This window comes from Phalacrocorax carbo, chromosome 31 (genome assembly GCF_963921805.1).
Source record: "Phalacrocorax carbo chromosome 31, bPhaCar2.1, whole genome shotgun sequence".
Lineage (NCBI taxonomy): Eukaryota > Metazoa > Chordata > Aves > Suliformes > Phalacrocoracidae > Phalacrocorax > Phalacrocorax carbo.
Window position 1 is genome coordinate 266,963 of NC_087543.1, and position 24,543 is coordinate 291,505.

Sequence of the window (24,543 nt, forward strand, 5' to 3'; positions counted from 1 at the left end):
GCAGGGCGCATGCGCGGTGGCGGGAGAGGTTGGTGGGCGGGGCGTGGAGACGCGCTGGGCGTGTGCCCTTGCTGTGGGCGGGGCGTGGGGGCGCAGTGGGCGTGCCCCGGCGCGGCGGGCGGGGCGTGGAGCCTTGTCGGGCGCTCCCGTAGCGGCGGGCTGGTGGTGGCGCGCGTGCGCGGCGGCAGGGGGCGTGCCCCGGGCGTGGCTCGCGCGCATGCGCGGTGCGGCGGCGCAGAGCCGGGCGGCGCGGCGGGACGAGCGGAGCGGAGCTGAGAGATCGCAGCGCCATGGTGGATTACCACAGCGCCGGGCAGCCCTACCCCTACGGCGGCAACGGGCCCGGCCCCAACGGCGACTACATGGCCCAGGAGGATGACTGGGACCGAGACCTCCTGCTGGACCCCGCCTGGGAGAAGCAGCAGCGCAAGGTGGGCCCGGGACGGGGGGGCTGAGGGGACCCTTGAGGGGGATTAGGGCTTGGGAGGGGACTGAGGGGGTCCTGAGGGGACCCTTGAGGGGTATCAGGGCCTGAGGGGGGCTCAGGGGGGTCCTGAGGGGACCCCTCAGGGGGATCAGGGCCTGGGGGAGGCTCAGGAGGGTCCTGAGGGGAGCTAGAGTCTGGAGGGGGTCCTGAGGGGACCCTTGAGGGGGATCAGGGCCTGGGGGTGCTCAGGGGGGTCCTGAGAGGACCCTTGAGGGGGATCAGGACCTGAGGGGGTGCTCAGGCGGGTCCTGAAGAGACCCTTGAGAGGGCATCAGGGCCTGGGAGGGGGGATCAGGGGGGTCCTGAGGGGACCTTTGAGGGGGATCAGGGCCTGGAGGGGATCCTGAGGGCATCCTTGACGGGGGTCAGGTCCTGGGTGGGGCGGGGGGGGAAAGGAGTCCCTGGGGCAGTCAAGACCTGGGGGGTTCCTGAGGGGGTCAGGCCCTCGAGTGGGTGTCCTGTGGATCCTTGAGGGGTGGGGGGCCGTGGGGCCTACCCCGAGGTGTCAGGCCCTGGGGGTGGGGGTGAAAGATAGGTGGGGGGTCGTGGAGCAGGGTCTCTGAGGTGCTGGAGGCCCCGAGGGGTGCTGGGGGAGCCCCCAAGGATGGGGCAATGGGCCGGGAGAGGGGGTGTGGGGGGGGTGGTGTCTGAGGGGGGGCAGGAGGGAGGTGGCGGGGGGATCACGTCTTGGGTGCCACAGACCCTGCAGTAGGAAATAAGGGCGCTGGGGGGTCTCTGAGAGGAGGGGAGTGACGGGGGGAGCTGTAGGGGATGGCCTGGGGGGGTGGTGGGGACAGGGACTGCTCAGAGGGAGCCCCCCAAGGGGATACCTGGGGGTGCTGGGGGGGGGGCACTGGGGCTGGGCAAGGGGGAGCCACGCTTTGGGGTCCCCAGGGGCTGTGCTTTGGGGGCCTGGCACAAAGCCTGGCTCTGAGGGTCTCTCTGGGGTAGTGCTGTGCCATGGGGACTGTGGGGAAAACAGCCTCCCCCCACACCTGGCGCTGGAAAAATCCCACATCCCCCTCCGCGGGGGGTGGCTGTGGCCAGAGCGTGGGCCGGGGGCGGCCGGAGGAGCGAGACGCCGCCAGAACCGGGGTGTAAAAGCGTCCGGGGAGAAGGATCCGCTCCCTGGGACAGGAATGGGGAAATAAGGGAGAGGATAAAAGGGCACTGGGGGAGAGGCGGTGGCGGGGAGGGGCAGGGCGAAAGGTGCCGCAGGGGGAGGGCGACGGTCCCGGCACACTCAGCCCCTCACCGGGGGTCTCAGCGAGATGGGGCGGGGGGTCCCACCTGCGCCGCACCCCAACGCCGGGACCCTCCGGCCCACGCCGGGCGTTGTGGCGTGGCAAAGCCCTTCCCTCCGGCCTGCCGCCGCCTTCCTCCTGGTGAATAATTGGAGCCCGTTTGCGGGAAGGCGGCGAGGTGGCCGTCTGCTGTTTTTGTTTAATTGCCTTAATTGCGGGTTATGGAGGAGGGAGCGGGGTTTGCGGAGGGGGTTTCAGACCCCGAGGGGGGACGCGGCCGTGCGAAGGGCTGGGAGGAGCGGCGTGCGTTGCCACGCCGGTGCCGACACCTGTATAAACTCAGAAACGCTGGGTTTCTGTTGCTATAGTTACGCTGGGTTCTTAAAAAAAAAAGAAAAAAGAAAGAAATAACAGCTAAACAGCATAATTTCGGGCAAAGGAGCACGTGCCAGGCCTCCTCCTGGAGCGGTGCTTGAGCCAGCCCCTGCCAGCCGCTTCCCAGCCAGTCTGGGGCCATAACGTATGTTTTTTTGCTGTTGGCCTCACTTTTAATGAGCTTTTGGGCCTGTTGGCCCGAGTTTCCCGGTGGCGGGGCTGGACGCCGTGGCCGTGGGGGTCCGGAGGAGACGGGGTTGAGCTGCCGCTGGGTTTCCCAGCCCTGCCGCAGCCTCACGTGGACCAGGAGACACAATATTTAGAGAGGGCTCTGGCTCAGTGGAACCGCCGCGGAACTGTTTAGTCTCGGGGGGGTGAGGCTGGGAGGGTGAATCGTGCCGTGGCTCGCGGCCCGAGCTGCCGAGCCGCGGGCGAGCCAGCCCGTGGATGAGGTTTGTGAGTGCTGGACTTGAAGCCAGTGGTTATAAATTCCAGCTGGTTCAAAGGCAAGGCCTTGTTAGCGTCGGGCGGAGAGCTGGCTAATTAGCAGGCTGCAACTCCCCCTGTCTCCTCGCCCCAATTCGGCACCCGGCCTGTCGGAAGCGTTTCCCGGGTCTGGCCGTCCCCCTCGCCGTCCTCCCCTTCTCCATCCGCAGCCGGCGGTGGGTTTGCCTCCGCAGCGGCTCTTCCTCCCCTCCGCGGGCGAGGGGACAGGCACGGCCACGCTGCCCGGAGCTGGAAGCCGCCTGTGACTCTGGGAGTTTGGGGATCCGGCTTCCCTGGATGTGCCTGCTTCCCCGAAGGCGAGGATGAGGCTCAAAGTCAGTCCTGGTTCTTGCAGGAGGAATAGATGGGGCTGGAAACGGTTCCTCTGCGAGCGCTGAAGGACCAGCGCGCTCGTCTTCAAGTTCATTACTTATTTTTGGAGCCATTTCGTGTCTTTTTTTGATCTTGGGGGAAGCTGCCGGCGTGTCGAACGTCCCGCTCGGCCAGGGCTGACTTTGGAGAGGGAAGGAGGCGGCGAGCGTCAGGGCTCAGCTCCCTTAAACATCTGCTGAAATGGAAACGACCGAGGCCTCGTCCCGTCCCGCGCCAGGGGAAAGGCAGCGGAAGGCCGGGGACGTTCCCACTCGGAGCGTGCCGGTGCGGAGCCGTCCGAACGGCTGCGGTTTTGCTGCTGGTATGTGTCCGGTCCCCGGGGTTTCTCCTCTGGAATCTCAGCTATGTGGCTTGAAACAGCAGGGCACGATCTCCCAGCGTCCGTCCTTCCCCAGCGTCCGTCCTTCCCCAGCGTCCGTCCTTCCCCAGCGTCCGTCCTTCCCCAGCGTCCACAAACATGCCGGAAAAACAAGGGAAATCGTTGCCGGCGCGCAGCCTTAAATAGACGTCCGTGCTCCCGGCTTCCCCCCGCTTCCAACGCTGGTGGTTCTGGAAAAATAACTCGGGGAAAATGCGGCGTCTCCGAGGGCGGTTGGGGCGATAACGAGCCCAGGGCGCAGGAACGAGCGCGGCTGGGGAGGTGCCCGTCCTGCGGAGCGAGCGCCCGCTGCTCGCAGCGTCGTCCGGGGCGCCCCTCGTGCGCCGGAGCCGTTACTCGGACCCGCCGCCGGTTCCTCAGGCCCGGGCTGCCCCGGGCTGCTTAACGACCTCGGCGTCTCAGCGAGGCGGGGATGGACGGCGCGGACCGGCTTCGCCTCGGCCTCCCCCCTTCGCCCACCCCGAGAGCACGGGCGTGATGGAGGAGCGGCCGCTTCTCCGCTGCCCGGCTGGATTCTTGGTTTCTCTCCAAAGACAAAACATCCGGCCCCGAGAGCCTTCCGCCTCCTCGGAAAACATCGCCGGCTCCCTCCGGCTCGTGCCCGGAGCGGGACTCGCCTCTAAACCCTCCTTTGGAGGAGAGCGCTCCCCGCTTCCCTCGCCCTCAGCCTGTCGCTGCTGGGTTCCCGGTGTCAGGGGTGGCTCTTCCACGCTCCAGAAAATCCCCCACGTTCTGTTCACCCTGGTTTGTTTTTTTTTTTTCCACAGGAGAGCCCCTACGTAAAAACCCTGTGGCAATTCCCGGTGCGATGGTATAAAGGGGCTCCGCCCGACGGCTGGGGCCGGGCGCGTTTTTCGCCTGGGTTTAAGCCCCTTTCAGGCGTCCTGGCTCTCTTTTAAAAATAATCCGCCTACTTAATCCCGCTGAGGCAACTTTTCAATCCCAGGTTGGATCCTTGACGGCAGATTATTACCTGGCCGTGGTGGCAGCGGCACGTTAATGCCTGTTTAATGACGCAGAGCCGCCGGGCAGGAGCCCCGGTTACGCAAAGAGCCGGGGAAATGCTCTGGCAGGGCTTCCCGCAGCGCCCAAAACACGACGGCTCCTCCTAACGAGGAGGACTGACGAAAGGGGATGGGGAAATGAGGATTTTCGGACCCCGTGCTCCTCCTCGGAGCCGCTCCGGCGGTGCCAGGGCGAGGGGGTGCCGGTCGGTGGTGTAAGCGAGTGTTAATTCCTCCATCTGGCCCTTTGGCTGGGCGATATCTCTGCGTTTCCCTTTGGTTTGGCACGTTGGCAGCCCTCAGGCCTCTCCTCCCACCTTGGGCAGGGTAGCGGCAGCGCCTGTTTTTAGGGGAGGAAACTGGTGGATATGGCAAAGCCGGACCTGGCTGCGCTGGAGGGGACGGAGGAATCGCCTGTCCCACGGTCTAAGAAGCCGAGCTCTTCCAGGAGCCTTATATTTAGCCCTAGAAACGCGCCGCTGGGAAAACCTCCAGCGTAAAAGCTTGTACGTGCCGAGTGTTTGGACGTGCCAAAGTCGCGGCTGAGCCGGGCCGGAGCCAACGCCCGGCTCGAGGAGAGGTGTGCCGGCTCTCGGCGCGGAGCTCCTCGTCCTCGCAGGAATGCGGGTACGCCCGCCGGCCCTGGCTCACCTGCGCCCTTATCTCCCCGAAAAACGGAGGCACCGGAGCCGGTGGCATCGCCCTGGCTCAGACCTGGCCCCGGAGCAAGAGGAATTTTGCCTCTGGGCCCCACCCCCCACGCCCCCAAAACGGGAGCAGCCCCCGGCGCTGCGGCACGCCGGACCCCGGCGAGGGTTTGCCGCGGGGGGCCGTGCCTCCCCCGGCTGCTTCCTGCCGCCGTCCTCCTCCGAGTTAGCTGCTTTCTCCCCAAACGGTCGAGCCGAGAGCCTAATAAGGGAAAAGAATGAGGAGAATCTCCGTGGTCCAGCCTCCCCCCGGCCCGTCTGGTAGCTGCAAATTAGGAAAAAAGAAAAAACAACACACCAAACCCCAAAGCCTACGACGAGGGAAATGAGCGGCTGGGAACGGCCGGCACGCGGTGAGCGGGGCCGTGCCGAGCCGGGGCCTTCCCCCCGTTCCCGGCGTCTCGGGATGCTACGGTGGCGTCGCCGCCTCGAAAGGCAGAGCCCGGCGGCGATCACCGGGCCGGTAACGATGCCGGTAACGAAGGCAGGGCCGAGGATGGGAGACGTTCCTCCTCAGCGTCCCTTTTCTCCCCCTCCAGAGAGAAAATCCTCATTTCCCCTGATTTTTTTTTTTTTTGTTTTGGTCTTTTTTTTTTTTCCCCTCTGCTTGACCTCCGGAGCTGCCGCTCCTCGAAGGAAGAGCGGCTTCCGTGTCGCTGAGCTGCTAGCACCCCTAATTAGCAGCCCCGCTAATTGCCGGCCGAGGCTGGGCTAACGCCGACGGGTCCCTGGGCCGCCTTCCTAACGCCTCGGGAAACGCCTGTTCCTTCTCCAGAGCTTTGTTTAGTCTCCGCGACATCTCCCGAGCGGGCCGATCGCTTGGAGCGATTTCCTGCCCTAACGAGCTTCCCGCCGGCGGCCCTAACGAAGGGGCGGCGCTGCCCCGGGCTCTGCCGGACCCCCCCCCCGCCTCGGTGGGCTCCCCGCCCGCGTCGCTGCGTTCAGGCCGGCGCTGCCTGGACGGCGTGTTTTAGTTTTGCTTAAAACCCTGGAAATGAGACCAGAAGCGCGAGGGGTCTCGCTGTGACCCGCTCCAGAGGAACCTGCGGCGTCACCGGGCTCCGCGGTCGCCTCCACCGAGGTCCCTCTCGCTGGGGAAAGCGCTCATGGGTTAAAAGATGCTATTTTTGAACTATTTTTTTTTTTTTTTAAAAAAAAAAGCTATTCCAGTAGATTTCTAAACAAAGATGCTTATTTTTTTCTTTTTTTAGGATAGATTGTTGTCGGCGGTGATCTAATGGAAAAATACTGATAGGGTTCTGCCCATAAACTTCCCCAAGTAAACAAACGCTCAGCCCGTGCCGCGGCCTCCAAGGACAGCGGAGAGGGTTTCGGTCAGGTTTTCGAGCCGGTCTAAAGTCCGCGTCGGTGTTTGCCTTAAAAGGAAGGGAGGCTGCAAAAATCCGCCGGGATCCTTCCCGTCGGAGCCGGGCAGAGCCGATGCCCCCGCCCCGGCCAGCAGCCGGCACCGCGAGGGCTCTTCAAAGCCAAATTTGGCGCGTGTGGGAAGGAGCGCTGGGGCGAAGCCCCCTCCCCCTGCCCAAAGCCCCCCAAATTCGGGGACGGGGGACGGCGAGGCGGGTTTCGCTGGGCGCGCTCCTCCCTTCCCCTGTTTTCTCAAGGTTTCCAGGTGTTGCGTAAAAGCGGAGGGAAACAGATCCTCCGCCCCGAGGCGTGCCGGGGTCGGGTGTTCGGTGGGGTTGAGGGCAGGTCTCCCCCCACCACGGGGGCTTCGGCTCGGGCTCGGTGCCCGGGGAAGGTGCGGGGCCACCTATTCCTCCCCGACAAAGGCGGCTTTGATACAATGCCTGGAAAGCGTTTCTCCAGCGCCTCCGTGGGAAGGAAATTCCAGAAGCATGTGTGGAATCTCCTTTTTTAGTAACTTTTATTCGTAACACATTGCTGAGGGAAAGCTGCTCGTTGCCCGCCAGCCGGTCCTTAAGCCGGCTTCGTTAGGCTTGGCTCATCTCGTCCCGCTAGGCTCGGCCCCGTCCCGAGGCTGCCCGATGCCGTGACGCGCGCTCACCCAAACCACTTTTTGGGGTCGATTTGATGGGGTTTAGCTAACGGGCTGGGGGCGTCTCGGCGCCCGCCTGCCTGCGGGGTGAAAGGTTCAGCTTTGGGGGAGCGGGGGGAGAGCGAGGGCTCAGCCCGGCAAACGCCGCCCGGCTCGGTGCCGCGGCCGCCCGGTAGCCGTAGGAAAAGAAATTCATGGGACTTGGAAGAGATCTGTCATCCTTTGAGGAAACGAGCTTCTGGGGAGGTTTTGGGAGAGCTCGAAGGCTTTTTATTGCTCTCTGCGGCTATTTTTAACTCCTCGGCTGTTTCCATAGCGTTTCGGAAACAAGCGCGGGCTTTCGGCGCCGCCGCAGCGAGGGGGGGGTCCTGGGCCGGGGCTGCGGGCGAGCCCGGGGGCTGCGGCGCGTCGGCTCGGCTTCAGCAGGCCCCGGGGAAGCCGCGTGCCGCAAGGCGGCCGTCCCTGGCGCTCCTCGCAGCGGCTCGGCCCCGGCGCCGCGCCGTTTCGTGTTTTCACGCGGAGCGGCCTCGCCGCAAAACCGGAGCCGCACGAGCGACCGCCTCGGCGGGGCTGAATCGCTCCCAAATGCGAAGCGGAAAAATTCCTCCGGAGGTGGAGTTTCAGTCCTGTTTTTACGCTTGGTGGTGGTGTTTTTGCCCTTTTGGGTTTTTTTCAGCAGCTGCCTACGGGCGGGGGGGGGGGTGTTTTGCCGCGCCGGGCGTGATTCAGCTCCTGGCTCGCCTTTCCCACGTGCCGGGGCTCGCTTCGCAGCTGGTCTCTCCGTCGAGTTTCCCCCAGCCGGCACCGCGGCGAGCTCTCCTTGCCGGGTGGCAACACCCGGGCACGCCTGGCAGAGGCATGCAGCGCGGTATGACGGCTGTTCAGGGACGCCTGATGGGCGCGGGGTCCTGATAAGCAGCCCGGGAACACCCTCGCTGCCTGCAGATTTACCTCTCCCCTGCCCTTATACGGCCATCGCCGCTCTCCTCGCTGCCGGGAAGCCAAGGTAGCCGCGCCGCCGGCCCTGGGGCGAGCCACAGAGGCGACCTAGGGTGTGTGAAACGCCAAACCCAAAGGTCCCAGGGTAGGAGAAGTGGCTTTTTCCAAGGCACCGGGCTGCCTGGCACGCTCTGGGTGCCATGGGGCGGCTCCTCCCCGAGCTCGCCCAGGCTGTCCCGGTCCCTCCGCCGCGACGTGGGCCGCAAAAAGCAGCTTTAACAAACAGAGCTGCTGCGCTTCCCCCGAGAAGGTGACCCCGCGTTCCTGTTTAAGGTCAATCCCGGCATATTTGTATTTCTGACGCCGCGAAGCCGGCGTCCGGCTCGGGTGGAAGCGGGCACGGATCCTGCGGCGTTCAGCCGGCTGGAAACGGCACCGCGGCGGCCGGAGGGTGTTTCTTCCCCTAAAATCCTGCCCTAAAAGCAGATATTGGGGTGGAGCGAGCCCTGTTCCTCAAACCACCAGCTTTGGGGGGTCTCGGTGTGCGGGATGGGCTCGGCGCCACCTCCGGATTTGGTTCCCAGCCTGGTCTGGGTTTAACCGAAACCCGGCTTAGCGCGATCGCGCAGCCTGAACCCCACGCAGCCGGCGGTGCTGCTCCCGAGCCGGGGCGGGGGAAACGCTTCCCCCCGGTCCTGGTGGGATGAATGGCTCGTTAAAAACTGTCACTGCAGCATTCCCCGGCCGTGAGCTCACCGCAGCCCACGAGCGGCCTCGAACAATGCTCCCCGTTCACCCGCCCGGCCACGCCGAGGCGGCGGGGGGACGCGGGTCCCCCTCCCCGAGCCGGCAGCGGGACCCTCCGAACCCGAGCCGTGCCTGGCGGCGGCGGGGGGACGCGGGTCCCCCTCCCCGAGCCGGCAGCGGGACCCTCCGAACCCGAGCCGTGCCTGGCGGCGGCGGGGGGACGCGGGTCCCCCTCCCCGAGCCGGCAGCGGGACCCTCCGAACCCGAGCCGTGCCTGGCGGCGGAGGGGGGACGCGGGTCCCCCTCCCCGAGCCAGCAGCGGGACCCTCCGAACCCGAGCCGTGCCTGGCGGCGGCGGGGGGACGCGGGTCCCCCTCCCCGAGCCGGCAGCGGGACCCTCCGAACCCGAGCCGTGCCTGGCGGCGGAGGGGGGACGCGGGTCCCCCTCCCCGAGCCGGCAGCGGGACCCTCCGACCCCGAGCCGTGCCTGGCGGCGGAGGGGGGACGCGGGTCCCCCTCCCCGAGCCGGCAGCGGGACCCTCCGAACCCGAGCCGTGCCTGGCGGCGGCGGGGGGACGCGGGTCCCCCTCCCCGAGCCGGCAGCGGGGCCCTCCGACCCCGAGCCGTGCCTGGCAGCTTCGCAGCCGCCTTGGGCCGCGACTCATTGCGATGCCACGGCGTAAACTTCGCCGCCTGGTTAACGGTGGTTTATTTCCCCCACCCCGAGCGCGGCTGCTCCGCAGAGCCGAGGTGCCGGCAGCTACGAGCGTGAAGCCAGAGCCTGAGCTTCCAGCTTTTTTTTCGTCTTTTTGCAATAAAAGCTGCAAGTTCAGGCCATAATTTGGCAGCGCTAATAGCTCCGGGCAGAGCAGCAGGAAATATCTGCTTCGTGCATTATCACCCGGGGCTGGGGTCTGCCGGGGAGCCCCGGCTGCAAAGCGGGAGCGCTGGGAGCCGGCAGCACCTTGCACGGACACGAATGCCCGGTCGCCTTCGGGGAACAGCACCCCGCTCCTGGGGGAGCCCGAGACGCGTCCCGGAGCCGCGGCGCAGGAATCTGCTGTTTGCAGCTCGGCGTCTTGACCTTCGCCAGCCGCTGCCAGCAAATATTTGCTGCCGAGCATCCGAGGAGGGGGATGGAGCGGAAAAAACCTCTCCCCTCGCTGGCAAAGGCGTTGTTGCAAAGCTCCCCCCCGCGCTCGCGGGGCGTGGGAGGGCAGGGCTGGGTGCCGGCGCTGCAGGCAGCTGCCAGCCGGGACGTCCTGCCTCCTGTTTGCCTGGCAGAGCCCGGCGGCATTCGCAGGGCGCATCCCCCGTGGGTCCCCAGCGTCCCCGCGGCCAGCTCGCCCCAAAGAAAGCGGAGCCGGGGATCCGCCGGTGCCACGGGGTGGCTTTTGTTCCCCGCAGGCGTCGCGGCCTGCCGGCGGGGCCCCCGTTTCCCTCTTTGTTCCGCAAAGCAACACCCAAAACTTCAGTCCCGGGGTTCGACAGCGGCGCAAAGGGGGGAGAGGTGGGAGATGGGGGCGAGCGGGGCCAGCCTGGGGGCCCGCGGTGAGTACAGCCCCCGAAAAGGGGGAGCCGGCGCGGCGGTCCGTGGCGAGGTGGGATGAGAGGGGTGGTCTCCCCAGAGCTTGGCGACCCCCGCTCTGACCGTCCTCCTCCCTGCCTTGTCCTCGCAGACGTTCACGGCTTGGTGCAACTCCCACCTGCGGAAGGCCGGCACGCAGATAGAGAACATCGACGAGGATTTCCGCGACGGCCTCAAGCTCATGCTGCTTCTGGAAGTGATTTCGGGTCAGTCCCCGCTCCCTGTCCGTGCCGGGCAGGACGCGTCGGCGCGACCTCCCGTCCCTCCCGCCCGTCACCGTCGGCGTCCCGCGTCCCTGCGCGGTTCGTAGCGCGCAGAAGCGTCCCTGCCAGGTTTATAAGGCGGCGTTTGGGGACGGCGGTGGGTTTTTTATGGTTTTAATGTGCTAAGACGCCCCGAAACATGTCTTTTGTCCCACGGCCTCTAAACACGGACGTGTCCCGTGGCCTCGCCTCCACACGCTCGTCCTCCTTGGTGGTCTCTCGCTTCTAACCTTAAACAAAATGCTCTAATCCCGCTGGCTTCTCCTTTGCAGGGGAACGATTGCCAAAACCGGAGCGGGGAAAAATGAGAGTGCATAAAATCAACAACGTGAACAAAGCCCTCGATTTCATCGCCAGCAAAGGCGTCAAGCTGGTCTCCATAGGAGCCGAAGGTGAGTCCGGGCCTCCGGCACGTCTCGGCGGCCCCGTCCGGGCGGGAAGGCGTGCCGGCCGTCGCCGACCCCGGCTCCTCCGGCGCCGCTGCCCTGCGGTGCGGGGACCCGGCGCCCGAGCGACGCGCCCGCCTGCACTTTGCCTGGCTGACGGCAGCGGGCAGGGCGGGGGTATTTTGAAGGCGATATCACACACCCCGGGCGGCGGAGGGTGAGTCACGGCGCCGGGCGGCGTACCCGGACGGCCGCGGAGGTGGCGGCGTGGGTTTATTGCCGCGGACGCCGACCGGTTTGCCGTTGAGTCAACGGGGAGGCGCCGGCGGCCTCGCTGCCGCCGGGGAGTCCGTGCGCGTGGTCCGGGAAGTGCCAGGGGAGCGCCGCCCGCCGCGTTGGAGCTCGGAGGTTAGAGGCGGCTCGGCCTCCCTCCCCAGGGCCAAAGCTATTCCGGGGAAGTTCTTGCGCAACGCGTTTTCTCTGGACTCATCAGAAAAATGGCTCCTTCCAGCCCGGGCGTGCTGGGCGAGGCGTGAACTCCCCCTCCTCTGCGGCAAGCTCCGGGCGGGCTGCGGGGGCCGTCCCGAGGTGTTTGGTTGATTTTCCACCTGCAGGGAGGGAGGTTTGGTGATCGGCCGGAGGCTCGGCTTCCGCCAGGGCTCATCGCACGGGTACCTGCCGCTGCCTTGACTAATTGCTGCCGGCGACGGGGTCAAAAACTTCTCTAGAAAAGCCAAATATTTGTATCTGCGTTGTTCCGAGTCGTTCTGCCCGCTGTTCCCTCTGAGCCTCGCCAAGTGTTCGCGCTGGCAGGAAAAGCGTTATGGTTTAAAAAACAAAATTCCTCCCATTAGATGAGGATCTCTGATTTTCCTCAGCCGCCGGGTTGTCCGGGGCCGGGCCGGGCCCCCGGCGCTGCCCCACCTGTGTCGATTTCATCCGTCCCCACGAAAAACACCCTGGTCAAACGGAGCAGAAAATGAAACAAAACCCTTTTGCTCCGGTTTCGCTCCGGTTGCGAAGGAAGCGGAGCGCGTCCTTGGCCTCGGGGAACGGGCTCGGCGTCGCCTTTGCGCCGAACACGTGGACGTCGGAGGGTTCGCGCCGCAAACGCCGCCGTGACGCGGGAGAGGACGCGGCGCCGCCGCGTTCCTGCGAGCGGGAGCCTGCCAGAAGAGAGGCGGGTTAAACGCCGGATTTAATTCCCCCTCCGCCTCGCTCGGAGGTCTCGGTGCTCCTCCCCGGGGCTCGGGGAGAGGATTTCCCAGCCCGCCCAGCAGCCGGGACCGCTCGCCTTCGCATTTACTCGCCGCTGACGAAGCCCGCGGGCTTCCCCGGAGCTTCGGGGTGGTTTTTGCAGGGGATGGGGCCCCGTTTGGCAGCGGCTCACCTTGCAGAGCCAGTTTTTGAATAGGCTGGAAGACCGCGGCTCGCTCCGAGGTTACATCTTTGAAGTCTTTTGGGCTGGCGTCGCTTGCCTGCTGGGGAAGGCTGCCTGTTCCCGAAACCGGTGCGTGTTCCGACTGGTGCCGCATTAAAACACAAGATGCGAGGGTGTGGTGGTGGTTACAACAGCCGTTTATCCACCGAAGTCTCCCACGCGTCAGCCGAACGGTCACTGCAGGCAGCTGCGCTTTGCGTATCTTGTCTTCGTCCCTCGACCTCCCCCCGCCCCAAAACAAGCGCTTGGGTCGCACAAGAGATGAGAAAAGTCACGTTTGCTTGTCGAAGGAGATGCGTCCCAGCCTCCCCGGCCAGGGCGGGAGCCCGAGGTGCCCGGGAGCCGTGGTTCCGTTCTCCTCGGTGGTTGAACGAGCAGTGCCACCGGGTTGGGAACGCGGCGGGCTGCGGCACGCCGCCGTCCCGGCACGAGGTCCGGCAGAGACAGAGCTGGGCGTTACCACCACCGTCGTGAAACTGGGTTTGGGAACGTCAGTCCGGGAGGACGCTTGCTCCGGTGCGGGACTTCTTCGGCCAGCGAAAGACGCGGGGCGAAGGATCCGACGTGTCGTGGGGTCGTCTCGTAGCTTCCGCCGTACCAGGCGAAGGCGGGCGGCGAGACCAGAGCGTGGGGAGCCCGAATCCGGGCTCCGGGGCGCTGCTCCGGCAGCTCCTGCCTGTTCCTCCGCACCCGAAGGCAACGGGGGAGGGGAGGAAGGAGCCTCCCCGTGCTGCCGGCGTGCCGGTGGCACTCGCCGGCCCCCTGCTCTCCTGGCGAGCTCCCGGCCTGTCCTCGCCAGCTGCGAGGCACCCGGCGCCCCTCTGGGTGCGCTGGAGGGGCAGCCCTAGCGTTTGGCTTCCCGGGGAGCCGCCGACCTCCCCGCTGGCTCCCTGCTCTCTCAGGATTCCTCTGTAGGGGGGAAGGGACGTTGGCTGCCTCCGGCCGCGGGGAGCTGAACGCCTGCTTTTTCCCCTTTGGCTTCCAGAGATCGTCGACGGCAACGCGAAGATGACGCTGGGCATGATCTGGACGATTATCCTCCGATTTGCCATTCAGGACATCTCGGTGGAAGGTGAGGGGCCGGGGTACGCGCGCCGCCGCGCTGCCCGGCTCGCCGGCTCGGCTGCTTCACCAGCTGCTGCCGTGTCCCTTTGCAGAGACCTCGGCCAAGGAGGGCTTGCTGCTGTGGTGTCAGAGGAAGACGGCTCCCTACAAGAACGTCAACGTGCAGAACTTCCACATCAGGTAACCCTCCTCGGCGGCCGCCTGGGCTCCGAGATCCGCCGCTTCGCGCGCCGCCGGAGGCATCGGTGCTGCTCCCCGGGGCCTCCCGGCTCCTCTGGAATATTCAGCAGCGAAGCTTTCGGCGCGGCTGGAAGGGGAAAACGCAGCTCGTGCTATTTTTGGGGGTGGTTTTGCTGCGGTTACGCCTGAAGTATCTGCCCCTTCTCCAGGCTGCCTTTCCGGGAGGGGTTTTCCAGGATCTGAGGAAGCCGCACGATTTGTCCTGGCCGTTCTGCTCTAAATGAGCGAATGGGGACGAGAGGGGTGTCGGGGGGCCCGTGAGAGCGAATTTAAGCTGGCGCAGGGGGTCTCACTCTCCCCTCCTCTCTTGCAGCTGGAAGGACGGTCTTGCTTTCAATGCCTTGATCCACAGACACAGACCGGAGCTCATCGAATACGACAAACTCAGAAAGGTGAGGCTCGCTGGTAGCGCCGTCTCCCTGCGGCTTTTCTCTGAAAAAAAACAAGCTTGGAGCTGGCGGAGGAGCGTGGCTGTCCGTCCATCCGTCCGCCTGCTGAACTGCCCCAGCAAGGCGTCGGTGCTCCCTGCGCCCTGGGGCGCCAGCCCTCTTCAGTAGCTCGTCTCCCCTCTCTAGGATGACCCGGTGACGAACCTGAACAACGCCTTCGAAGTGGCGGAGAAGTACCTGGACATCCCCAAGATGCTGGATGCCGAGGGTAAGCTCTCGAGCTGGAACGCGCCGCCGAAGGCTGGCCGCCTCCGGGTCCCTGACGGAAGATCCCGCGCCCCCGGGCACCGAGGAAGCCTGCCGGCGGCCGGCCTCGCGCGGAGCTGGGGAGGGGGGCGGGGTGGGTTAACGTCAGGGGACCGTATCTAACGACGCCCTTCTTGCCCGTACAGGTATATTTATCTGGCTTTTAAGAGCTGCTTGCCTGTGGGATCCCAGCCTAAAGAGGAGCTGGCTCCTAGGCACGGCGTGGCGCGCGAGCCTGGCTCGCGCCGGAGGCGGCGAACGTCCCCCTCTCAGTCTAACCCTTGTTGTTCACTTGCAGACATTGTCAACACAGCTCGCCCCGACGAGAAAGCCATCATGACCTATGTGTCGAGCTTCTACCATGCCTTTTCTGGGGCTCAGAAGGTACCGGAGGCGGCTGTGTCCATCTCGCTGTAACATTTCCGACTGCAGCATCCTACACTCATGCGACTTCTCTTTCAGATGGCCGTTTTGTCTCTTGTTGACTTGGGAACCAGACCTCGGCTCGTTCACGCGGGCTTAAAAAAAAGCGGCTCGGTTTCCCCAAATCTGTCTGTAATGCGATGCCAGCGCAGCCGGGCCGAGGGGCTGGCCGAGCACCAGCCCGGCTCTAACCTGAGGCGGAAGGGAGCTTCCAGGAGCTGCCCGATGAGGCTCGGGAGCTCGCGTAGATCTCAAAACGAGGCCTCAGCGCTTTGACAAGAGGCCGAGCTATTAAGCAGGGGAAACGTAGCAGCGAAAATAACCCCGTCAGCCGGCTCTGGTCTGGATCCCGGGTCCTAGCAAGCGCTTGTTCCCCTCCGCTGCATGCCCGAGGCGGGTTGAGGATTGCTGTGCCGCTTCTTCACCCTCTCTCCTCCCTTTCTCTCTGCGCAGATATTGTAGGCACTCTCAGGCCCGATGAGAAGGCCATCATGACATACGTTTCCTGCTTCTACCACGCTTTCTCGGGTGCTCAGAAGGTGAGCTTTGCCGGGTGGAGCTGCGTGCTTGGGTCGAGCCGCTACTAACATCGGACCTTCGGTCTCCCGAGGGTTGTTGCGCTGCTGCACGGCTTCTGGAAACCTAAAAACGGGGCCGGCTTTAGCTCTGCTTCACTTGGGAGAAGGGCAAAGCATGAGCCCCCGGCCGGGAGGAGAGCCGGGCTGGCTCCTGCGCTGGAGAAGTCTTGCCAGGCTTAGCGTAGCTGGGCTTTTGTCACCGCGCGGGGCAGGAGGTAACCTGGGCAAACCAAGGAGAGCCCGAGCTCTGGTTTGCGCCGCGGCCCGGGTTTCTGATGCTTCTCTCCAGCGCCACCCGGGCTTGCGAGAGCCCGAGGCGACGTCTTGCCTCAGCTTCGCCCGAGGGCTTGCGGGGAGGGGGCACGGTGTTCCCTCCGGCCCCGTCTGAGACCCTCGTTAGGGAGACTCGTTAGACCAGCGCGCAGAGCCAGGCCTGAAGTCTGTCACCGTGGGGTGCCGGGGAGGGCTCCTGCCCTGCCTCCCCGCTCAGCGCCGTCACGCCGCTGCCCTGCCCTTCCCTTCCCTTCTTCCTCCCTAAACGCCTCGCATTAGACCCAAAACGGGGGTGGCTCGCGGCGCGCGCGTTCGAGGCCTCGCTGGTTCGGGCAGATCAGCGGTCCTTTTGTGCTAATCGGAGGGATTCGGGGGAAAACGAGCGAGCCCCTTGGACGGCTGGTGGCCGGGAAGGCCGTCGGCGTGCGAAGGGCGGGGGCAGAGCCCGAGCCTCGGCTTGTGCGGGAGCGGTCTTGATCCGCGCGGCCGGCGCCGAGCCCCGGGGACGGCCGCCCCTCGGCGCGGGCGGCTGCGGGATGGTCGGTGAAGGCAGGGGTTAATCTACCCCCGTGCGGCACCTGGAGGGGTGCGGACCCCAGCCTGGCCCGTGGGGTTTGTTCCTGCTCGCGGGCCGCCGTGCCCGCCTCGCCAGCTGGCCTCGGGTGGCTCCGGGAGCGCGTGCTCGTCCCTTCCGCGCCTGGCCTCGGCCAGCGCGGTTAAGCCGTAGCCGGGGCAGCAGGAGGAGCAGCCCGGCGCCGCGTCCCGACTCCCCCCTGCCCTTTCCTCGATGGGCTTCAGAGCTCCGACGCCTAGCTTTTCTCTTTTTATTTATTTATTCTCCTTTTCCCCCTGTGGCGACTCGTTTTCCCTCTTCCCCATCCTTCCGTAGACCCTCTCCACTATTTCTGTTGATGTCTGGCTTTCAACTCCTCCTCTTGGACTCTTTCTGTGCTGCCTACCAAGGTACCCGATCCCCCAGGCTTATCTTTTCTGCCTCCTCCTCACCCTCCCACCCTGTGTAGAGAGGATCTGCCTTCACGGAAGAGCAGAAGACCGAAGGACGGTGCTTAGAGATGGGTAAAAACAAAAAACAACCCCCCAAAAAAAAAACAAACAAAACAAAACAAAGAAAGAAATAGGAGCAGCCTGGGTGTGATGGGCTTTCTCCTGCTCCGAGCAAAGCAGCGCCAGGGCACCGAGCAGGGAAGGAAGAACGCCGGGGCGGCGCGGGTCTCGCTCGGGGCCGCGGCCCTCGGAAGCCGAGTCTGCCTCGTCCGCGAAGGCGCGGGCGAGGTTTGACCCGTGGTGCTCGTGCGGAGGTAGCGATGCCGGAGCTGAGCTGGGGAGTCAGCCCCGAGGGTCTCGGGGAGCCCCGGCGCCCCGCAGCCTCGAGGGCAGGTCGCGTCTCCCCCGCGCGGAGCCCGCAGACCCTCCGCGCCCAGCGGGGCTGCCGGAGCGGGGATGCTCTGCAGCTCCCAAGCCCCCCGGGCCGGCCGGAGCGCTGCTCCGGTTGGGATGGGGACGTGCGGGCTGGGGCGCCGCAGCCCTCCGCGGCGCTGAATCCCTCCTCGGGCCTCTCTTTCCCTCCCCTCCCCAGGCCGAGACCGCGGCGAACCGCATCTGCAAGGTGCTGGCCGTCAACCAGGAGAACGAGCACCTGATGGAGGACTACGAGAAGCTCGCGACCGACGTAAGCCCACCCGGCCGCCCCGTCGCCGCGGGGCCGGGGGCACCCGCCCCCCCCGAAAAGCGGCCTCCCTCTGCCGTTCCCCGCCTCCCCCCCATCGCGCCCCGTTCCCCCCGCAGCTGCTGGAGTGGATCAAGCGCACCATCCCTTGGCTGGAGGACCGCAGCCCGCAGAAGACCATACAGGAGATGCAGCAGAAGCTGGAAGATTTCCGCGACTACCGGCGCGTCCACAAGCCCCCCAAAGTGCAGGAGAAATGCCAGCTGGAGATCAACTTCAACACCCTGCAGACGAAGCTCCGGCTGAGCAACAGACCTGCTTTCATGCCCTCCGAGGGGAAGATGGTCTCGGTGAGCAGCTCCCTGAGCGTCCTGCGCCGGGGGGATGTGGGGGTGATGGGGGCGGGAAGGGGGCACCTGCGCTGATGGGCTCTGCCCCTTCCGAAGGCTGCGGTTGAGAGCAGCGGAGCTGGAGCTGCTCCCAGAGGGGTTTGGGGGGCTGGGTTTCCCCTTCAGCTTCTCCCCAAACCTGCGCTGGTGTAAGATGGGGCTCCCAAAGTGGCCGGAACGGCTTCGGAGGGGCACGTTGCCTCCGTGGGGAGGAGGGGGGACCCCGGAGGCGGACGGCTGGTGAGGAGGAGGGGGAGAGAGGAGCAAGCCGTTCCCACCCCGGCGGTGCCCTGAGCCCGAGGCCCTCTGCCCTGTCCCCAGGACATCAATAACGGCTGGCAGCACTTGGAGCAGGCCGAGAAGGGCTACGAGGAATGGCTGCTGAACGAGATCAGGCGGCTGGAGCGGCTCGACCACCTGGCTGAGAAGTTCAGGCAGAAGGCGTCCATCCACGAGGCCTGGACCGAAGGTGGCGGCTTGGGGGGGCGCTTCTCGGCGGCGGGGGGACGGGACGGGACGGGGAGGTTTCGCGCCCATCGAAGGTGGGTCGCCCTGATGGCGACGAAGCCCTTGGAAAGCAGCTTGACCCTTTTATAACGGGCACGGCGCGCGGCTCCTCCGGCAGCGGAGCACCGAGCCGCTGCGGCGAGCGGCCGGGGTCCCCGCCCCCGAGCCCACGCTGCTTTCAGGGGGTAGCGAACCCCCGGCAGCGCGTCTCGGAGGCGCGCTCTGTTATTTCAGGGTTTCTGGATGCATCCGGGTTCGGGCGGGGGGAGGAAAGCTGTTGGTTTGGGTCCGTCTTCCGAGGAGGTGCCGCCCAGGTGGCCTCCTGCGAGCCGGAGACTCGCCTCGGTGCCTCTCCGGGCGCGTACGGCGGGGGACAAAGCGTCGGCCCCGCCGGGGAGCTGACGGCCCTCGCTCCTGTGTCCCTAGGCAAGGAGGCCATGCTGAAGCAGAAGGACTACGAAACCGCCACGCTCTCGGACATCAAAGCCCTCATCAGGAAGCACGAAGCCTTCGAGAGCGACCTGGCGGCGCACCAGGACCGCGTGGAGCAGATCGCGGCTATCGCGCAGGAGCTCAAGTACGCCTGTGCGCCCCCGAACGCCCCCCCCGGGGATCCCCGAAGGCCCCGGGGCGCGCTGCGCTTCGGCCCCTTCCTCCCCTGCTCTCTGCAAAGCCCTCCGTATCGGGGGTCTCGCAGCAGAACCGGGGCCGCGGCTCACCTCCGAGCGCCGCGCCGGCGGCTGCCGCCTCCGCACAGTGCCCCTATTGTTCTGCCCGTCCCTTCCCCCTCCTGTTTTCTCCCCTGCTAGAATACGGTTATTGTAGGGCAGCCTGGCTCTTTTTTTTCCCCCCAGTCAGATAAACTTGCACACAATTAGTACACTGAAAGCCAAAGGCAGGGCAAAGCCATGAATGGAGCCCTTATTCCAGCGGCTCGAGTCGCCAGCGACCGGGAAACGGGGACACGCGGCCCGCGAGCGTGGAAAGCGCCGCGGCGAGGAGCCAGGCAGGGGCCGAGGAGCCCCCCGCGGGCCCACGCAGGGGCCGGGCTTTTAAGAAGCCCCGGCGGCGCCGTCGGCAGAGCTCGCCCGCCTCGCCGCGGGCTCCGAAGGCTGCTGGAAGGGCCGCTCGTAGCCGAGCGCGCCTCCGCGTCGGGATGCGGCCGGCCGCGGGGCGGAGCAGGGCACGGCGACGTGGGGCGGGGGGGGGGGGGGGAGGGTCCCGAAGCGGCTCTCGTGGTCCCTTCCAGCCCCAACCCCTGCGCCCCCCCGTGCCCTCACCCCGCTGCCTTTCTTCCCCCTGCTAAAGCGAGCTGGATTACTACGACTCGCCCAGCGTGAACGCTCGGTGCCAGAAGATCTGCGACCAGTGGGATGTCCTGGGTTCCCTGACCCACAGCAGGAGGGAGGCTCTCGAGGTAAGCACAGCCCGCCTCCTCGCTGGCTGCTGCCCCGGCTGGGGACAGAGGGGACAGGGCCACCGTGGCGGGGGGGTTCCCCGGCCCCTAACTCCTCCCGGCCACCTGCAGAAAACGGAGAAGCAGCTGGAAACGATCGACGAGCTGCACCTGGAGTACGCGAAGAGGGCGGCCCCCTTCAACAACTGGATGGAGAGCGCCATGGAGGACCTTCAGGACATGTTCATCGTCCACACCATCGAGGAGATCGAGGTGGGAGGCCGCGGGAGGAGCGGCGCGAAGGCTCCCTAGCCTTTCAGCTCTCTGCGGAGACGGCCGTCTCCTGCTCCGAGACGGCTCCTTGGCCGTGCTTCGTGCGAGCTCTGGGGTCTGCAGGGTCCCGGGAGCTTCTCCTGGCGGGGGAAGGGTGGGCTGGGATAAAGCGGCTCTCAAGGCGGCTCCCCAGACCTGGCGCCCGTGTCTGACCCCATCCCCTCCCCTGCAGGGACTCATCGCTGCTCACGACCAGTTCAAGTCCACCCTGCCCGACGCCGACAAGGAGCGCGAGGCCATCCTGGGCATCCAGAGGGAGGCACAGCGGATCGCGGACTTCAACAGCATCAAGCTCTCTGGGAACAACCCCTACACCTCCGTCACGCCGCAGATCATCAACTCCAAGTGGGAGCGGGTGAGTGCCTCCGCCAGGAGCAGCCGAAGCGCCCGCGGGGCCGCCTCTTAGCGTGCCAGCAACAGCGAAGGGATCGGCTGTGGGGCTGGAGCTCCTGCTCCCCCGCGGCCGGCTGCTCCGCGAGCCCCTTCCCCTTGCGCCCGGAGCACCGCCGGGTTCCACGGCCCTGCCCTTCCGTAGCTGCCCTCCCCAGACACCCCGGTCCCCGGCGGCCCCGGCCGGGGCTCGCCCCCGCCGCCGCGTGGGCCCGTGGGCCGCCCAGCACCGCCCCGTTCTCCTCGCAGGTCCAGCAGCTGGTGCCGAAGCGGGACCACGCTTTGCTCGACGAGCAGAGCAAGCAGCAATCCAACGAGCGCCTACGTCGGCAGTTCGCCAGCCAGGCCAACATCGTGGGGCCCTGGATCCAGACCAAGATGGAGGTGAGGCAGGGGCGGCTGGCGGCGCCTGTCCCGGTGGGCTCCGCCGGAGCTGGAGTGCCACCTGCCGTCGGGAGGGCTGGGGGAGGCAGAGCCGCGGCCCTGGGACCCCCCTTCGCAGCCGGAGCTGCCCCGCGTCTGCCTCGCCCCGGCTCCAAAAAGGACGGGGAAGCGATGAATCCGCCGATAAAGGCGGCGTGGTGCGGCCCGGGGCCCACGAGCGCGCGTCGGCGCCCCGCGTCAGCCGCGGGCGGGCGGCTGGGTTGGGTTCAGAGCTCGCTCCGACCCTGACGCGGCCCCGCCGGGGCTGGTTTTTCCCCCCCCACCCCACCCCACCCCCCTGCAGGAGATCGGGCGCATCTCCATCGAGATGAACGGCACGCTGGAGGACCAGCTCAACCACCTCAAGCAATACGAGCAGAGCATCGTGGACTACAAACCCAACATCGACCTGCTGGAGCAGCAGCACCAGCTCATTCAGGAGGCGCTCATCTTCGACAACAAGCACACCAACTACACCATGGAGGTGGGTGCCCGTGGCGCGGGGAGGGGTTGGGCCGTCGCCTTGCAGGGCCGAGCCAGGCGTCAGCGCCCTGCTGCGGGCACGGGGCTGCGCCCGCAGGGCTCGGAGACTCCGTCCCCTCGAGTGAGAGCCTTGCAAGGCCCGGGCTCGGGAGCCGGTGGGAGTCGGGGGCCTGGGGGTGTCGCGGGTAGCTGCTTCCCCGACAGCCCTAAGCGAGAGTCGGCGGCGTGCCTCCACTCGGCGAGCCGTCTGCCCCTTCCCCGAGACCCCCCCGCGACCCTCGCCGCCCCTCTTCCCCCTCCAGCACATCCGCGTGGGCTGGGAGCAGCTCCTCACCACCATCGCCCGCACCATCAACGAGGTGGAGAACCAGATCCTCACCCGCGACGCCAAGGGCATCAGCCAGGAGCAGATGCAGGAGTTCAGGGCCTCCTTCAACCACTTCGACAAGGTACCCGGGGTGGGGGTCTCCAGCGCGCCGGGGCGGTGCCGCCGAAACCCGCCTTGGCCTCCCGGCTCTCGGCTTCCCCCCGGGGGCGCGGAGGGGGCTGACGCGCCGGCCCTCCTCCCCCCTCGAAGCCGCTCTTCCGAGGAGCGGGACGAGGAGCGGGACGGGCGGGATTGTCCGTCGCGCTAACGGCGTGTCTTTCCCCCCTCCCGGCCCCCCGTTTCCCCCCACCCCTCGCCGGCGCGGCCCCCCCCCGCCCCGTGCCGCCGCGCAGGACCACGGCGGCGCCCTGGGACCGGAGGAGTTCAAAGCCTGCCTCATCAGCTTGGGATACGACGTGGAGAATGACCGACAGGTACCCAGCCTCGCCGCCCCGCGGCCGGAGACGCGATTAACCCCTCTCCTTTCTCTCTTCCTCCCCATCCCGTGGTCTTCCTCCCCTTCCTTCCGCGCGCCTCCGCCCCACCGCCCGCGGCCGTGCTGGGTTTCCCCCGCGACCCCCCTCCCCCGTCCCCCTCTGGCACCCTCTCGACTGCCGAAACGCCTCCTTTAACTCTCTGCCTCTCTCTCTCCTCCCTTCCTCCCTGCCCTCCTGGGTTTTCCCTCCTCTTCCTCTCCGTCTCTGCATGCGCTCTCCATCTCTGCCCTCTGTGGCCGGCGCTCTCTCCTCTTCCTCCTCCACCCTCTTGGAGTAGAAGCGCGCGGGAAGCATGGACACGGATGACTTCCGAGCTCTCCTTATCTCCACGGGATACAGCCTGGTACGCTATCTGCTATTTCCCCCCTTTTTTTTCCTCCCACCCCCCCATCTTTTTCCCTTTCCGATCTTCTTTTCGTCGCTGCGAACCTCCGGGGCCGGCGCTTGCCGCAGGGAGGGTGGGAGAGGGCTGGCGGGGGGCCGGTGCCGACGGCCGCGGGCGCCTCGGTGGTGCCGCAGCGACCCCCGAGGACGCGGAGGATCCCCCTCCCCTGCGGCTGCGAGGGGGGGCTCGAGCCAGCGCCGGGGGCCGGCTCCCGGCACCGCCAAGGCGGGGGTGGATCGGGGACCCCCCGCCCCTCACCCCGCTCCCCCCTCCCTCCAGGGCGACGCCGAATTCAACCGGATCATGAGCGTCGTCGATCCCAACAACAGCGGGATCGTCACCTTCCAAGCCTTCATCGACTTCATGTCCCGGGAGACCACGGACACGGACACGGCCGACCAAGTCATCGCCTCCTTCAAGGTCCTGGCGGGGGACAAGGTGAGGCACCGCGGCGGGGGGCGCCTTCGGGGGGGCGGCCGGCCTCGGCGCGGGCGCTCACCCCTCTGGTTTTCTTTCTTTCCCCCCCCCCCCACCGCCCCAGAACTACATCACGGCCGAGGAGCTGCGGCGAGAGCTGCCCCCCGACCAGGCGGAGTACTGCATCGCCCGCATGGCCCCCTACCAGGGCGCCGACGCCGTCCCCGGAGCCCTGGACTACAAGTCCTTCTCCACGGCGCTCTACGGCGAGAGCGACCTCTGAGCCGCGCCGCCGCCGCGGCACCAAGCGCTGGCGCTTCCCGGCAGGAGCCAAAACCCCCGTTACTTTGGGTTTTTTTTTGTTTGTTTGTTTTTTTGGTTTTTTTTATTATTTTCCCCGCTCTTGCGCCCGCACTCCCCCGCACGCCGGCCCTCCCTCCCTCCCTCCGGGGGAAAGCAAAGAGAACAGCGAGCCGTGGGCGCCCGGTCGCCGCGCGTTGCGCCCCCACCCACCCCCGCAGCGGCGTGTTTTGGGTTGTTTCGCTTCATTTCGCTCTGTGGGGCCGGCGGGAGGAGGAGGAGGAGGAGGGGGGGGTCCCACCTTGCTTTCGGCTCCCCGGGCAGGGGTGCGGGGGAGCCCGGGCTCCCCGGGAAGACGGTTATTATTATTATTTTTTTTTTTTAATCTAAAACCCCTTCTATTTTTCCAACCGCCGAACGGGACGGCCGCCGGCGCGTTCACAGGGAGCCCCTTCCCCCTGCCCCGCCTCCGCCCCCTCTTTAATTTATGCCTCTCCGTAGCAGAAAAATCCGAAGGGGGTCTTTGCGGAGCCAGCGCCGGCCCCTCTGCCTCCCCCGGCTCGGGGGGGGGTCTCGCCCCAGCGCAGCCCCCTCCCCAGCCTTGGAGCAGGTTTTTCTGAGGACCAAAAATCTTTAAAAAAAAAAAAAAAAAAAAAAAAGAAAGAAGAAAAGAAGAAAAAAAAAAAACAAAGAGAAAAATCCTGATCTTTTAAAATTTAAATGAAAGCCAAAAGGTTCCTATTTACTTTATTAACTTACGGATTTATTATATAAATATATATTCACCTAGCAGCATATATTACCGGTTTTCTTTGTCATGTAATTAAAATATTGCTGATTGTTCTCGCGGGAGGCCGCACCGTTCCTCAGCGCTGCCGTGCCCCCCCCTCCGGGGCCGGGGGGGCGCCGGGACCCCCCCGCGGCCGGGCCGGCTTCGCCCCCTCCCCGCGTCCCCTCGGAGCCCCCCCCGGGGCGCAGGACAATAAACGGTGTCGGATTTTTAAGGGCGATGAGATGCGGCTTCGTCCTTCGGGGGGGGGGGGGCGCGGGGGGGGGGCGCCGGCCCCAAAATTGCGGGAATTTGGCTCAAAAGCCCTTAGGAAGCGGGACCCTCCCGGGAAGGTTTCTGTGCTGGGGTTTTTGGAGATCAGGGGTGGGATGGAGCAAAAGCCCCGGCGGGGGGGGGGGGGGGCCGGAGGGGCCGGGGGGCGGCTGCCTCGCCCCGGCTCTGCCCCATAA

At 66.2% G+C, this 24,543-nt stretch overlaps 1 protein-coding gene across 4 annotated transcripts; it reads left to right on the forward strand.

The window, feature by feature from the left end:
- The first annotated feature begins 216 nt into the window (after positions 1 to 216).
- On the forward strand, positions 217 to 24,312 carry ACTN4 (actinin alpha 4). Of its 4 annotated transcripts, none has more exons than XM_064437413.1 (22): positions 217 to 431; positions 10,458 to 10,572; positions 10,902 to 11,021; positions 13,442 to 13,528; positions 13,614 to 13,701; positions 14,075 to 14,153; positions 14,337 to 14,418; positions 14,755 to 14,840; positions 17,328 to 17,420; positions 17,537 to 17,767; positions 18,128 to 18,275; positions 18,740 to 18,890; positions 19,622 to 19,730; positions 19,842 to 19,982; positions 20,215 to 20,397; positions 20,682 to 20,816; positions 21,160 to 21,339; positions 21,641 to 21,787; positions 22,059 to 22,139; positions 22,480 to 22,545; positions 22,867 to 23,025; positions 23,129 to 24,312. In XM_064437413.1, the coding sequence occupies exons 1-22, from the start codon at positions 291 to 293 to the stop codon at positions 23,285 to 23,287; spliced, it is 2,781 nt and encodes a 926-aa protein (XP_064293483.1). In that variant the 5' UTR covers positions 217 to 290; the 3' UTR covers positions 23,288 to 24,312. The 4 variants fall into 4 exon arrangements, with proteins under 4 accessions (XP_064293483.1, XP_064293487.1, XP_064293485.1 ...); XM_064437417.1 differs by lacking the exon at positions 14,755 to 14,840 and adding an exon at positions 15,333 to 15,418; XM_064437415.1 differs by lacking the exons at positions 14,755 to 14,840; positions 22,480 to 22,545 and adding an exon at positions 15,333 to 15,418 and having other exon boundaries at positions 218 to 431.
- Positions 24,313 to 24,543: the final 231 nt, after the last annotated feature.